We start from the raw sequence: 14,249 nt of genomic DNA on the forward strand, positions 1-14,249 counted from the left end.
GGGCACGCACCGGAAAAACAAAAAATTCATGAGGACAATTTTGGAAAAAAAAAAAAAAAAAAGTGAAGATGAGAAAGTGGGCATCGAAAGCTGGCAAGGCAGGTCATCGCCTGCTTTCGGTTTTCAGCCTTAAAAATACTTGCTTTGCCATTAAGTCTCTTCCAAAGTGTTTTGCGAAATATCCTTATTTTGTCCCAAGGGGCTTTGGACTCCCAAAGTGCTTTTGGGAAGTGGTTCCCAGACGCACCCCATGTCTACATCGGGCCTTAATTCGGAAAGCTGACAGGCCATTGCCAGGAAGCAATTCAAAAGCGAGAAAAATCGGCCCTGGAAATAAAACCTGCTTCACCGGAAAAGGAAAACACGTTTTCAAATCAAACAGCGCCAGCGGTGGCCGCACCGCATGGGGGCCACAATAAGGACCGAAGATCTTCTATGGGATTTTACTCCTTTGTTTCTTTGGCGATTGAGAATCACATGCTTTTGCTTTTCACCGGATTCTTTTGGTGGGCTGGTGACATGGTGCTGATTCGCTGGCCCAGCTCAAAAGTGGACGGGAGCCACTTTTCCAAACCCATCAAGTTTAGTTTCTTGAAAAACCGACCGTTACCTTATAAGATAAGATATCAAATCTCCACCCTTCTTGAATGAAAATTTTCAAAATTTATGTAAAGTAACAACGTTTTATAAAATACTATATCAGTAAATTTTAAAGGTCGGGATATTTTAAGAATACTTTAAGTTGAGTTTTCTTACAAATTCACGAAGGATTCGTTAGAATTCAATCAAACAACAGGATTCTTAGTAAAAATAGAAATTCTCGAAAGATATAGAAGAAAGAAAAGATACTCTATATCTATCTTTTCTATATTTGAATTATATATACTATACATACAAAGCAAGAAGGAAAGATGACCTTCGGTTTATTTTATTTGTCTTGCCCAATTTATATATAATTAAAACTTCTGTATTTTACGATACTCTATGTAAAGATTAAAAAGAAAAGATGAAATTATATTTAGATAAAAAAATAAAAAAATAAAAAGTGTCCCCTTGCACGAACCCGCGCAACAACGAACTGGAAACAAGAACCAACAAAATACCACGTCGGACTGCTCCCAATCACCGTCATTGCAAACACAAACGCACGACCCACGAAAACCAAATTTAAGTACTTCACCTTGACCTTAGAGCTTCAAAACCACGTTACCCGACACCGCGCGACAAATCGCAAGACGAGCACGTTCAGCCCACGCCTCCATCCCGCCCGTACACTTGCTCCGATCACATCCCATCTCGCAGATCTCGGTGGGAGCCCACGGGTCGGTATTCGACAGCCCAGTTTCATCGAGCGCGTGCACCGCACCTTCAGCTTATCCCGCTTTACTCTCTCTGCTCTTCTTCTGCGTCACTTAAACCCCCATCTCTCCCCATCTCTCTTCATTTCATTTCCTCCACGAAACGCAACACGGACTGATCCATGGCCAATCTCTTCCCCCTCGCCACAGCCGTCTTCTTCCTCTCGGTCGCCTGTCCCCATCTCTCGCGCGCCGCGTACACCATCGGCGTCAACTACGGCACCGTTGCCGACAACCTCCCCCCGCCGTCCCAAGTCGCCACCTTCCTCAGGACCAAGACCGCCATCGACCGGGTCAAGCTCTTCGACGCCAACCCCGACATCCTCCGCGCCTTCGCTGGCACCGGTATTGCCGTCACCGTCACCGTCGGCAACGGCGACATCATCTCCCTCTCCAAGCTCCCCGCGGCCCAGGCCTGGGTCTCCGCCAACATCCTGCCCTTCCACCCCAAGACCCTCATCAACCGCATCGCCGTCGGCAATGAGATCCTCGCCACCTCCGACAAGAACCTCATCGCGCGCCTCTTGCCCGCCATGAAAGCCCTCCACTCGGCCCTCCAGCTCGTGAACGTCACCAACGTCCAGGTCACGACGCCGCATTCGCTCGGGATACTCTCGTCGTCGGAGCCCCCGAGCACCGGCCGGTTCCGCCGCGGCTACGACCGGGCCATATTCGCTCCGATCCTGGACTTCCACCGCCAGACGAAGTCCGCCTTCATGGTTAACCCGTACCCCTTCTTTGGGTTCACCGCCAAGACCCTGAACTACGCGCTGTTCAAGCCGAACGCCGGCATTTTCGACGCGGCGACGGGGAAGAACTACACGAACATGTTCGACGCCCAGATGGACGCGGTCTACTCGGCGATGAAGAAGGTGGGCTACGAGGACGTGGAGATCGTGGTGGGAGAGACCGGGTGGCCCTCGGTGGGCGACGCCAACCAGCCGGACGTCAACATGGCGAACGCGGTGTCGTACAACGGGAACCTCGTGAAGCACGTGAACGCCGGGAAGGGAACGCCGCTGATGCCGAACCGGAAGTTCGAGACCTACGTCTTCGCGCTGTTCAACGAGGACCTGAAACCGTCGACCTCGGAGCGAAATTACGGGCTGTTCAAGCCGGATCTGACCCCGGTTTACGACGTCGGCATCCTGAGAAACGAACCGGTAAATGCCGTTCCTTTAAACCCTTTTGCAAATCTCGTTTATTAAACTGGCACTTAGGTACGCGATTAGAGAAAACCAAGAGTTAATACGCTAAAACTGTTAGTATCAGGGCTGATTTTGATAATGGCATTAATTAACTCCGACAATCAGTGGTACATTTTCTGGATCAGTATTCAGGAGGGAATGCGAACGTGTTTTTTATTGACCGACCTCTTTTTTTTTTACAAAAATTGACCGACCTATTAAAAGATTTGCTTTTTTACCTTTGAAAATTTGACCATTGTCTTCTTCGGTGGTTTCCGACCTTCGACGCGTTTAGAGATTGCGTTGCGTGTCGGAATTTGTTATCTTTTTTCGTGTGTGAACTGATAAAAAAATTTGGGGCCGGCAGCGAGCTCTGACAATTAAGACAGCTTTTGCTTCGAAGCACGTGTCTGCCGCAGAAAGAGACGTTGGCTCTTTTGCTTCGGCTTTTCTTTTTGCTCAGATTGTCGTCGGTCCGTGATTTCGTTTCATTCCTGGATCGAATCTAGCGGAGGGCAATGTATGTCCATGAAAGTTTTAATCGGGAGCAAAAAAAAATTAGAGAGAGAGAGAATCTCGCGCCATTTGTCAAAAAGACGTTCCTGACAAAGACAGGAACGCAACATAATCAGCTGAAAATACGGCACGCGTACATGCTTCGAGATCTGAGCCGGCCATTTCGATTAATAATTATTTCATTTTTTTTATAGGCTGGTGGGCCCGCTCCGGCGTCGCCCAGCCCGACGGCGCAGCCCAGCCCGACGGCGCCGCCGACGAGCTCGGGCAAGAAGTGGTGCGTGCCGAGGTCGGACGCGAGCGACCAGGCGCTGCAGGCGAACATAGACTACGTGTGCAGCGCCCAGGTGGACTGCAAGCCGATACAGACGGGCGGGGCCTGCTTCGACCCGAACACGGTGCGGTCCCACGCGGCGTACGCCATGAACGCGTACTACCAGTCCATGGGGCAGCACGACTACGACTGCGACTTCGACAAGACCGGGGTGGTCACGGCCGTCGATCCCAGTACGTCCTCCTCGATCCCCTGCTTTTAAAGAGATGATAAACCACGGCGTTTGGGCTAACGACGGAGAAAATACCCGCTACCCCCACCCAATAATAATGATTATATAAAAAAAAACGTGGGGACGTGGCAGGTTACGAGACGTGCACGTATCCGGAGGGCGCTTCGAGCGTGAGGTTAGAAGAGAAGAAGACGTCGTCGGTGACGGGAGATGCGAGGAGGAAATCGAAGGAGTTGTTCGTGGGAGGTTCTTGCTTTTTGTTGGCCTACTTTATGTTAATTTGAAGGGAAAAGAAGAGTAAAGGGAATTCGAACGTTAGCCCTCTCTCTTTTTGTGATTGGAGCAAATCGCGGCTTTAAATTACGTATTATTGGCTTCTTAGGTAACGTGGATTGGGGGGTTGCAATTGCCAATCATCCCCTCTTTTCATCTTTTTTTGGGATCACGCAACTAACCCCACTTTTTCTGTAACGGATATGTTCGGCGATTTCAAAATAATTCGGATCTATGACGATACCCGGTTGAGTCGGGTCAAACCGGCTAAACGTTATGATTGGGCCATCCTCCAATTGAATAGATTGCGCTTCCAAAGTCTGAATTGCGAAACACTTAACGGGATGCGGAGTTCCCACTTTTATTTTTATCGTCACGTTATAATTAGTTTGAGTCGGAGTTAAAACGTGTTCGCTTCAACGTTCATCGTGTTTACCTTAACTTTTATGGCGTGATCCATATCCAATCGATGAGTTTTTAGTTTGGTGATTTGTCATCTATTTGTTAACATAGATAGTTAATATTCAGTTAAGCTTATTTCAAATATAGACTTCATTATTTTATATTAGAGTTTGTCTATATTCAATATATTTGATGTACGTAAGAAAATTTAACATCATAGCGTATTCTTTTTGCCCTGTACTGATCTTGGGCCTTCATAAAACATGATATTCCTTCAAATGTCAAAACATCACATCATTAACGAGTGAACTACATACATATAATGATGTCCCGCACAAAGCACGGGCTAATAATTAGTTTACTGTAATTGTCTCGCCTTTGATACGGGTCACACCTTAGCGCCATTAAGTTAATAGCTTCTCTTCTCGTTTAAGATCTCAACCAAATGATACGTTTAATAGATTCAAAAGAATTTATGGATCTCCTTGATTGGTCTAACTTCCTAACAAAACTTTAGCTCTATGTCCAATTTCAATTTTGCATTGAACATTTTTTGATGTGAAAAAAAAAAAATCCCCAACTTCCATTTTAATCCCAAATTTGCCTATCCATACAAAATAGGGGCAATTTCTTTACAATTATCAACATCAAGACTAGTTAGAGATCCACTATTCCAAACCCACCATTTCATCAATACCCCCATATTCAATTGGAACAGTAACAGCCTCTTAATGTCAATCATCTTGAAAAAAACAAGGGAGATTTTTTGACATGTGGGTAGATTTGAGAGTAGAGTGAAAGTTGGGGATCTTTTCTAAACAAAAAATGGGGCAGAATGGAAATTAAACCTAAGTTGGTTTTTTTTTTTTCCTATTTATTTTGGAATTAGCCCCCGCCTTGATTATAAGAAATCCTCAGACTACGGGTGCACAAAAAAGCCTGGATTTTCGGGTTAGTTTTCGGGCCAGACCTCTCGTTTTCATTCGGGCCGAAGCCCTCTCGGAATCCAAAACCAATCGTTCATGGATCTCTTGAAATTTGAAGGATTGAAGTTAAATCTTCACTATCCAAGACTTGGCCTCTCAGATAAAAGGCCGTGCGCATTCATGGATCAACTCGGTCAAGAATAACCAGCGAGGTAGTCACTAAGCCGAGGATCTTTTCTAGTTCGGTTCCACCACAACTTCCTCCGTCACTGGGTTCTTAAGCTTGTAAGCAGCTTGTGTCGGATGCAGCTAAACAGGTCCACATTATTCCCCAAAAGGATTTGATGTGTAGATTGTCCTACTGTCCAGGAAGGACGGCGTCATATTATTGGCCAATCTCCTAGGTTTCTGGAGGCTGTTCCGTTGAGGTTGAGTTGTGTTAGCTTGGCAACTATAGGATTGATATGGTCAAGTTTAAATTGCTTGAGCTGTTTAGTGTGGATGCGCATATGCTTGCAGGGGAGCGTCATGTTTGCAGTTTGTTTCCGGTGATGAGTCTATGACCCATGTAAAGTCCATATTGCTCTCGGTGATGCCCTGGTCCGTGGACGTCTTATTTTGCAAATGTCATCGACTGGAGGAGGAAAAACCGAGGAGATCGTTCCTCAAACTGGAATGACATCTGCTCCAGCTTAAATCAAAGCGTCCTAGAAAAGGTTTTTGATCACCTCTACTAAACAAGAAGCTGTCGGGTGCATTTCTAGACCAATTCTCGACTTTCCTCATGGCAAGTAAGGCTCGTCTCGTCATTGATGTTGCATATTTCGAATGATAATGTCAGTGGACGCGTATCGAGCAACTTTAGTGATCTCAGGTCAGTGATGGTTGACGATGTTTTGTGGCTGGATATAGGAGTGCCCTGAAAAAAAGTTATTTGATGCATTATCATTTGAGGTTCTGTTTCCAGTCACCTAAGGCTGAGCAACTCTGCGTAAAGTGACCCTCTTCTATGCAATTTGAAGGGGAAAATTGTCCAAAAAATTATAAATCTATTGCATATTGCCATTTCAGTTATAAACCTTTTAATTTTGTCAATTCAATTCTAAACCTGTCAATTTTAGCTAGAAAATGCTAATATAAATGTTGGCAGTATCTCATAGACCATCACACTAACATAGACAAACTTTAAAATTTTATTTTTTTTTTTGAAATTTTATTATTTTTTTTTTTTTTTTTTCTTTTTGCCTTTTTTTATTTTATTCAATTTGCTGGTGGCCGGCCACCAACCATAACTAGTTGGCTGGCCTCGCCTGCCATAGGGGGAGGCCCAATCGGGCAAGGGGTGAGGGGAGCCCTTGCCCAAGCGCGGCTCGACAAGGGTCGATTTCGCCCAAGCTAGATCTACCAAGATTGGCCCTTGACTAGACTAGGGCGACCTCAACCAATGTCACCGTCGCTTAGCAAGGCCACCTTGGCTTGGGCGAGGCCTCCCCTCGCCGAGGGTTGTCCGCGCCCACCTGTCACAGGCCAACCATTGGCAAAAGGAAAAGAAGGAGGAGGAGAAAGAGGAGAAAGAGGAGAAAGAGAAGGAGAAGAAGAAGGAGAAGAAAGAAGAAGGAGAAGGAAGGAGAAGGAGCAAGAAGGAGGAGCAAGAAGAAAAGAAGAAGAAGAAGGAGAAGCAAGCGAAAGAAGAAAGGAGCAATAAGGAGAAGGAGAAGGAGAAGAAGAATGGAGAAGAAAAAAATAGAAAAATAGAAAAATGATAAAATATTTATTAAAAATTATCTATGCTGGCACTAAGTGGTCCTATGGACACCTGTCAACGTCCATATTAGCATTTTCCGACTAAAATTGACTGGATGAACTCATTTGAAGAAGAAGAAGGAGGAGAAGGAGAAGAAGAAGAAGAAGAAAGAAAAAGAGAAAAATAATAAAAATTATTAAAAATTATTCATGTCGGTATTAGTGGTCCTATGGACACCGTCAGCGTCCATATTAGCATTTTCCAACTAAAATTGATTGATAGGATTGATTAAGCTAAATTAAAGTTTAGAATTGAATTGACAAAAGTATAATAAGTTTAAGACTTTTTGGATAATTTTTTCTAACTTGAAGCACTCATCTTTAGCTACACATGATGAAAAAGAGAATTTGTACATTAGAAAAGTAAATGATGAACAATGGTTGCAATTTAATGTTAAAACTAATTCTGTGAGTTGGTTGTCGCATTTCTTCAACTCCTTAGTATTCCAATTTCCAGTAGATTATTGTTTTGACAATCCATTAACACCATAATATAGGTAACGCCTAGGGGATTGGATGATCAAAAAGCTTAGTCGGACATTTCTCACTTATCTTTCTGATCCCGCTAGCCTCGATGGAGGAATTCAAATCGCTCCCGCCCTCCGGTGATAGATTCGTAACGTGGAAAAACGAACTTGGCTAGTTCAGTGGACCCACCAACTAAACCCCGGCTCAAAACGTCATTTTCACCTGTCGTTGTAACTAACAGCGACGGGTATTCAATCAAGCATAGATATTTTGGGCTAAAGCTATTGTATTTTAGGGAGAGCTGGTGAAGCCTTCCACACCACGGCATCGGAGAGTGGAAAAACGTCTTTGGCTTTTAGAACGACCAATCGAGTGGCCTCCCAGGACGTGCCGGCCGCTATTGCCCAACCACCAAATAACACCCGGTTCAATAGCGTCGCTTTACATGCCATTATCATTAGCAAAGAAAAATATTCAGGCAGCCGACTTTCTTGACAAGAGCTTTATTATTGAGGAGAAACGGTGAAACTCTTGCACTCCACGTCATTGCTGAAGATGACAAGTTTAGAAAAGGAAAAAACAAGAAAAGGGTTCACAACCCATCCAAATCCATTCAACTTCTTATACATATAATCTTGCACAACAGTTGCCTGGCCTGGGATTCATCATCGTTAGCACACCCCTAACTCAGGAGAGAAGGGATGTGCATGTACGATCGAAACCCAGGCCGGCGTTATTCACCACACAGATACACTCGATACACGCGCACACCATTTACGACATAATAGACTTTAACATTTAAGAGCTTTTTTCTTATCAAAGTAGATCAGCAGTTGCATGGATCGCACGAGCAGTTTGATCCGCACTTGCAGCCATGGCCGCCCTCAGTGCTCATCTCTGGCACCTCACCCTGGATCCTGAGACACATGCAAAAGACATATGAGCCATATTTTGGAGTTCACACGATCAACATCGAACATTTCAATAACCCCTATAAGCACAAGTAGATGCTGCTGGCAATCTTGCCCTAGGTGATTGATACTCACGTTTTCACGGGAGCAACCCCAACGATGATGGTCTGAGAGGAGGTGGTGGTCTCTGAGAGACCCAAGCTTGGGTTCCTCTTGCATCTGCACATAAGACAATCGATAACAAACACATCTAAGTCATCGATTCATCTCTTATGCATCAACGATGAACTACGGCGCCGATTTGCGTGCTTTATGTACATGTATATTGTAAATAACTATGAGCAGATGTATGCATAGGCGCGTAGGAAATGATATTTACCCGCTGCCGCAGTTGCAGCTAGAGCCGCAGTTGCAGTTTCCACCGCAAGACATCTTTCGATCAGAGAACTGAGGAGTGCAACAACAAGAGTTCCTCTGTGCTTATGGGATTCACTGTATTAGGACCGAGCGTGTGAAACTAAGGGCCATGGTTGCCTCCATTTATAATCTCGGTGGGGGTAACGGCGAAGAATATCGGCCGCACACGTGGTTGAATCTCGAGATGGTTACGTCTCCCTTGATGGCCCGGGACCATTTCGTTGGTCTCTTCCACGTCATTCAGCCAATTGGGATTCGCACGTCCATGTCCAAGGAAGGCCGACGGCCGTTTCCTTTATAATTGCCCGGTATAATTTAATGAGATTTGACTAAATAAGGAGGGGGAAAAAATCCCGAATAGGTGGTAATTTCTTGCAAGATTTGGCCGCCTTATTTCGCGGAACTTGTCCAAACTTTGCTAATTATGATATGCCGGCTGATTTTGTCTTCGGATCGGGCTGGTGATGACGGATGAATCGTGCCAATCTGTATGTTAATCAGGAAAGCGATGTATCCTTTCGACATTTCTTCAAAGCCCCCGCCGGATTTTATCTTTTTCCAAATTCCAACTTTTAAACAAAATCTCCCACCTAAACTAATGTTATAAAATACGTGATGCGAGCATGCGATATTAAAGTTCGGATCGAGAGGTGGACTTTGTGAGGGTCGTTTTCAGTTCTTGCATATTCAATCGAAGCGTTGGGCGGACCATTTCACTTGGAGACCTCATGGATGTCGTAGAACCTGCTGGAGTTACCTGTATTTTTCCAGTTTCTTTATGCGGAGGCGTGCCGAAAGTCTTTTACAATAGCTGATACATAACTAATGATAAACGCAAATATCCAAACTTCTAATATTTTAATGAATGATAATGACTTTGACTTTTGGCAGATCGGCCACGGGTTGAGAGCTTGAAAATTCTAATAGCCTGATTAATTATCATCTAATACGTAAATTGACTTATGCATTCGATAGAAGTGATCACCATTTCTTTTCCAGAAAAACTAGGCAAGACGACTTGCCTGGTGGAACGCTCCACCGGAGAAATCAATCCAGCACGGGCTACATTGAAGGAACGATCTTCAGTAACGCTGGTTTGATGGCATTTTTCCAAGAATGAGTAACAATGAAAGGAGCACCTCTAATCGATATAAGTGCCTCGGGGTGAAATGTTGTCATTTATGATACATTTCTATATATGTTCACGGAAGAATAGAAGTATGAAAGGCGCTAAAAGTTATTTTCCTATCTGAGGCCTAAGCTCTATTGTAAGGAAAATTGTGCTTCGGAGAAGCCTAGAACAATGGATAACCACGCCAGTTGATGGCAAGCTACTCGAGCATAATATCATGCGTGTTGAGTCGGTTTGATGCTTCACCACTTACAAGCATCCTAAGACCGTCTTTTAGTTCTTCTACTCCTTCCTCCAGGACGGCGCAGACGGGATAGATAGGCACACCTTGCACCCTCCTTTTCAGCTCCTCGTAAACTTCCTCTGCCCCTGCTTCGTCAATCTTGTTTGCCACTATCAAGGAGGGGCGAGAAGATAATCCCTCCTGATGGTGCTCGAGCTCTAACATCAAATCCCTCAGCTGTTCCCACGGTGGGATTCCCACTCTACCATCCAACCCTGCTGCTAAATCTAATACAAAAGCCAGAACCTTTGTACGCTCTATGTGGCGCAAGAATGCGTGCCCAAGTCCACGATCCTCATGTGCACCCTTTATGAGTCCTGGAATATCGGCCACCTTTATTGACAAGTCGTCGTAGCTCAGATTTCCTAAACTAGGGCGGAGCGTTGTGAATGCATAATGGCCTATTCTTGGTTTAGCTCTTGATATGGCTCCCAAAAGAGTACTCTTACCAGCATTCGGCATCCCAACAAGGCCCACATCGGCAATACTCTTGAGCTCTAATATGAGGATGGCCATAGAACCAGGCAAACCAAGATTTAACGAGCCTTCCTTTTGGTCAAGATCAGAGGCACCATCCCTATGCGACTGATGTATTAGGTTAGACTTTCGGGGGATTTTTGGGGTAGAAACATTACCCAGTCCACCTGCTCCTCCACAAGCAATGACTATTCGCTCTCCCTGCTTTTTTAGTTCTGCTACGTTGTACTTTATTTGTTCCTCTTCCACCGTCTCCTCTTCCATGCTGTTCCCTGATGAGCTAGAATCAGCAAGATGACATTCAGCACCAGTCGCTGCATCTTGAGCAGATTGTTCTACGTTTTCTCTCTTTTCTAAAGCTGCAGTACGATAAGAAGTGTCAACAGAGGTGTGTGCTGATTCATCTTCTTTTCCTCCACTCTGATCATCTGAAGCAGGTTGGCTGTTAGATTCAGATGGAACATCAAGTGAACCTGGAAGCTCCCATGGATCTAATTCTGAAGAACACTTTTCAACCGTGCAGGGAATTTCCCCCTCCACCAGATGAATAACAGTGCCTAGAGGTACATAGACAACCTGGGAAACAAAAGAGCTGCTCATACTTGCATGTACTTGCTTAAATAAATGTCCAGAGGGAAGAAAATTAAGAGCTCTAAACCTTATCTTTTCCGCGGGTACCTATCATGTTCTTTGAGGATCCTTGGCCCCCTCTACCTCCATGCTGCATGTAGCAATAGGAATATCACTAAAATTTCCCAGAGCTGTATATGAAATATCTGTTTCATAAAATTAAAAGAACTTCACTAGAAAGAGTAAGTAGAAGCAAGAGCCACAAACTGCGTGGTGCTGCACACTTCTGAAGTCCCAAATTGCCTGAGAGCATTCTAGAATGACATCTCCACCTCTCCCACCATTCCCTCCTGCAGTTCAATATATGAAAAAGAACAGTGGTGACAAAGCAAATTCCTGAAGTCGCCAACCTAATTTTGCATCTCTCATATTGATACACACGTGTACATTCCTTGATGATGAAAAGAATGTCGGGATCCATAAACATGACATGATATAACAATGAAGATTGTAGACATCCCATGGTATGGAGACATACCATCGGGTTGGCCTCGAGAATCACGTCGACTTCGACGAATACTACAACAACCATTGCCACCATCACCTCCCTTAGCAAAGAGCTTAATCCTGTCTCTCATTTTCCTTTCCTACAGAAAAAGAATGCCATGATTGTTGAGGCTAGGCAAATCACGTGGATCTGTGCAATGAGATTACTTAAACTCATTTCGAAGCCCGAATGAAGTTTGCAATATATGAAATTTCTTCTGCAATTATTATAATGTTCATATCATCTGCTAACAGTTTCTTGTTCGAACAGCTGATAGAACCAATGCCCCTAAGCCTCTCCAGACAAAGAAAATTCTACACCAGCCAACAAAATGTCTTATGATGACTTGTTCTTCCTGAAAAGCATATAGCCCACATAGCCCCAACAGAATGCCAACCCAGTTATAGAGCCACAGAGACAGAAAAGTCTTTTAGAAAGATGGTTTTAAGACCCTAAGCAGCTGAATCCTTCAGCTTCCTACTGGAGAACCGTTAGGTTTTCATAATTGGATCACCCTTGGAGAAAATTCAAATTTGAAATCTACATGCACACATTAATGGAACAGTGCACCAAGAAAAACTTACAAGATGGAAAAATATGGAAGCTGCTCCCATCCATTGTCAAGTCACTAACTCACACGACTTATTGAAGTTTTTCCACCCTTAAATGACATATTCAAGTGAATTGGAGAAAGAGAAAAGAAGGGAAAGGGTACCTGCAAAGGAGCAGGTTTAGACTTCTTGTCAGGAGAGTCTGAATAAGAAGACAAAGATAACAAGAGCCATGGTGCCTCTGAAGTTGTCCTCAACCCTTCCGGTTGCCACAAGAGTTTTACACGGCGTGCCCACATGATGTCTCTTATGTTTATCTCTTATATTGGGGAATTTTCCCACATAACAAGTTGTATCTATCCTCTTAAATTTTGTTTTCCCAACATCTGGAAGGCAGCTACATTAAATCATACCCCATGCTGCGAGATCTGCACTAAAAGATCAGTTGTGTAAGTTTTGTTAAGAGTAGGAAAAATTGACTCAGGAAAATCATCACGAGGGTCTTCAAACCAGTGAACGAATTTTGTGCCCCACTTTCTAGGGAAACCAAAGGACTAGCAATTTGACAGGGAAAAGAAATTATTACGACAAAACTTCATTATATAACCAATTTGAATGCGACACAAAGGGACGTTTCAGACCGTTTGCGTGTGCCATATGGATTTTCAGGGACCCTAACACGATGCAAATGAGAGTGAAAGGCATTACATAGATAAGCGACGTGGGACAAAAAAACTAAGTGTCTTTGGAGCAATTCATCGAGCACCGCGAGTGCAGTCATGATCAAGAGAAGGTGATAAACCAACAAACATGCATTTCGGTGGCAAACGAAATAATCATTCTTTTCTTCTTCGGCCCGGGTCCAGCCTTGTGTCTATGACGCGTTTGACATACAAGATTTCTTCAAAGACACTTGTCGATGCCGACCGATTAATAGCATGTTTGGGTCGGAGAATGGAGTAAAGTTGGATAGAGTAGAGACCATCTATCGCATGGGAACAAGCACATAACAGAGCAGGAACTAACAATTTAGCTACGGCGTAGTTGGGTTCACGAAACGGACTGACGTTCCTACCGTATCGCTTTCCTCCATTTACCCAAACAAGAAGTCGGATAATCTACGGATGGGATTCTGGGGACCTACGACACCCCCCGACAACGATGGCGTTTGTGCCGAAACTTCCATCAAACACATGGTGGGCGGGGGTTTTTCCCTCCGCGCGATGCTTCCTTCGCGGTACTAACCACCGCCATCGAACCATCGTAGCAGCATTTTGTACCGCCAAAAAGTTGATAAAGTTGCGTACATGGCCCAAGGAGGGAAAAAAGAAAAGAAAAGAACCAATGGATCTCAACAAGAAGAGGCAAAAAATGAGGAGCGAAACCAGAAGCTTGCCTTTGACGGCGGCGGCGGCGGCGGCGGCGGCGGCGACGGTGGAGATTGAGCGGGGGCGAGGGTTGAGCGCTGACGGGGTTTAATAAGTGGGAGTGGAGGAAGCTCGTCGAAGGTCACACGCGCCCGTTCTATGCTACTGGCTTTGCCTAAATTTTACATATTTGGCACCTTGAAACATGTTTGAGGATGTTGGTGGGATATTGACTCAGTATTTCAGCTAATATTGTACGTGACTCCTTTTTTAAGGATTAGTACCACAAAAAAATCTTTATTTACTTATGATAAATTTATCTCATTTTTTTGTTAATATAAGAATAAAACACTTACAACAAACTTATCACAAACTAATTTTTGAATCACCAAAAAACCAAATCAATACACTTGTGACACATTTCCTTCGTTAACTTCTGTCAAAACGTTTAATGAAATTACTGAACTTGATAACACATGACAATTACTTAATTCCATGTCAGTTTAGGGTAACCAAAAATTTATTCGAAGTAAATTTCTCACCAAAATTACTCAA

General features: G+C 44.2%; 3 protein-coding genes across 3 annotated transcripts; 1 reads left to right on the forward strand and 2 right to left on the reverse strand.

Moving 5' to 3' along the window:
* The first annotated feature begins 1,282 nt into the window (after window positions 1–1,282).
* LOC104432734 (glucan endo-1,3-beta-glucosidase) lies at window positions 1,283–3,996 on the forward strand. Its single transcript, XM_010045253.3, has 3 exons — window positions 1,283–2,521; window positions 3,256–3,568; window positions 3,700–3,996. The coding sequence occupies exons 1-3, from the start codon at window positions 1,481–1,483 to the stop codon at window positions 3,849–3,851; spliced, it is 1,506 nt and encodes a 501-aa protein (XP_010043555.2). The 5' UTR covers window positions 1,283–1,480; the 3' UTR covers window positions 3,852–3,996.
* Window positions 3,997–7,930: 3,934 nt separating this feature from the next.
* Window positions 7,931–8,891, reverse strand: LOC104432736 (metallothionein-like protein 1). Its single transcript, XM_010045254.3, has 3 exons — window positions 8,730–8,891; window positions 8,486–8,569; window positions 7,931–8,356 (listed from the first exon to the last, which is right to left on the reverse strand). The coding sequence occupies exons 1-3, from the start codon at window positions 8,780–8,782 to the stop codon at window positions 8,266–8,268; spliced, it is 228 nt and encodes a 75-aa protein (XP_010043556.2). The 5' UTR covers window positions 8,783–8,891; the 3' UTR covers window positions 7,931–8,265.
* A 997-nt stretch (window positions 8,892–9,888) lies between these two features.
* Window positions 9,889–13,591, reverse strand: LOC104432737 (probable GTP-binding protein OBGM, mitochondrial). Its single transcript, XM_010045255.3, has 6 exons — window positions 13,403–13,591; window positions 12,492–12,755; window positions 11,768–11,876; window positions 11,497–11,579; window positions 11,318–11,380; window positions 9,889–11,235 (listed from the first exon to the last, which is right to left on the reverse strand). The coding sequence occupies exons 2-6, from the start codon at window positions 12,624–12,626 to the stop codon at window positions 10,099–10,101; spliced, it is 1,527 nt and encodes a 508-aa protein (XP_010043557.2). The 5' UTR covers window positions 12,627–12,755; window positions 13,403–13,591; the 3' UTR covers window positions 9,889–10,098.
* Window positions 13,592–14,249: the final 658 nt, after the last annotated feature.

This window comes from Eucalyptus grandis, chromosome 2, assembly GCF_016545825.1.
Source record: "Eucalyptus grandis isolate ANBG69807.140 chromosome 2, ASM1654582v1, whole genome shotgun sequence".
NCBI classification, from domain to species: Eukaryota; Viridiplantae; Streptophyta; class Magnoliopsida; order Myrtales; family Myrtaceae; genus Eucalyptus; species Eucalyptus grandis.

Excerpts from the sequence above, each read along its gene's own strand:
- LOC104432737 (XM_010045255.3), bottom strand. The coding sequence starts at position 12,626 with ATGTGGGCACGCCGTGTAAAACTCTTGTGGCAACCGGAAGGGTTGAGG. Across the intron at positions 11,580-11,767 it reads TTCTCGAGGCCAACCCGATG|GAGGGAATGGTGGGAGAGGT; the intron begins GTATGTCTCCAT and ends ATTGAACTGCAG. Across the intron at positions 11,236-11,317 it reads GTACCCGCGGAAAAGATAAG|GTTGTCTATGTACCTCTAGG; the intron begins GTTTAGAGCTCT and ends TTTGTTTCCCAG.
- LOC104432734 (XM_010045253.3), top strand. The coding sequence starts at position 1,481 with ATGGCCAATCTCTTCCCCCTCGCCACAGCCGTCTTCTTCCTCTCGGTC. Across the intron at positions 2,522-3,255 it reads GCATCCTGAGAAACGAACCG|GCTGGTGGGCCCGCTCCGGC; the intron begins GTAAATGCCGTT and ends TTTTTTTTATAG. Across the intron at positions 3,569-3,699 it reads GGTCACGGCCGTCGATCCCA|GTTACGAGACGTGCACGTAT; the intron begins GTACGTCCTCCT and ends GGGACGTGGCAG.
- LOC104432736 (XM_010045254.3), bottom strand. The coding sequence starts at position 8,782 with ATGTCTTGCGGTGGAAACTGCAACTGCGGCTCTAGCTGCAACTGCGGC. Across the intron at positions 8,570-8,729 it reads AGCTGCAACTGCGGCAGCGG|ATGCAAGAGGAACCCAAGCT; the intron begins GTAAATATCATT and ends TCTTATGTGCAG. Across the intron at positions 8,357-8,485 it reads GGGGTTGCTCCCGTGAAAAC|GATCCAGGGTGAGGTGCCAG; the intron begins GTGAGTATCAAT and ends CATGTGTCTCAG.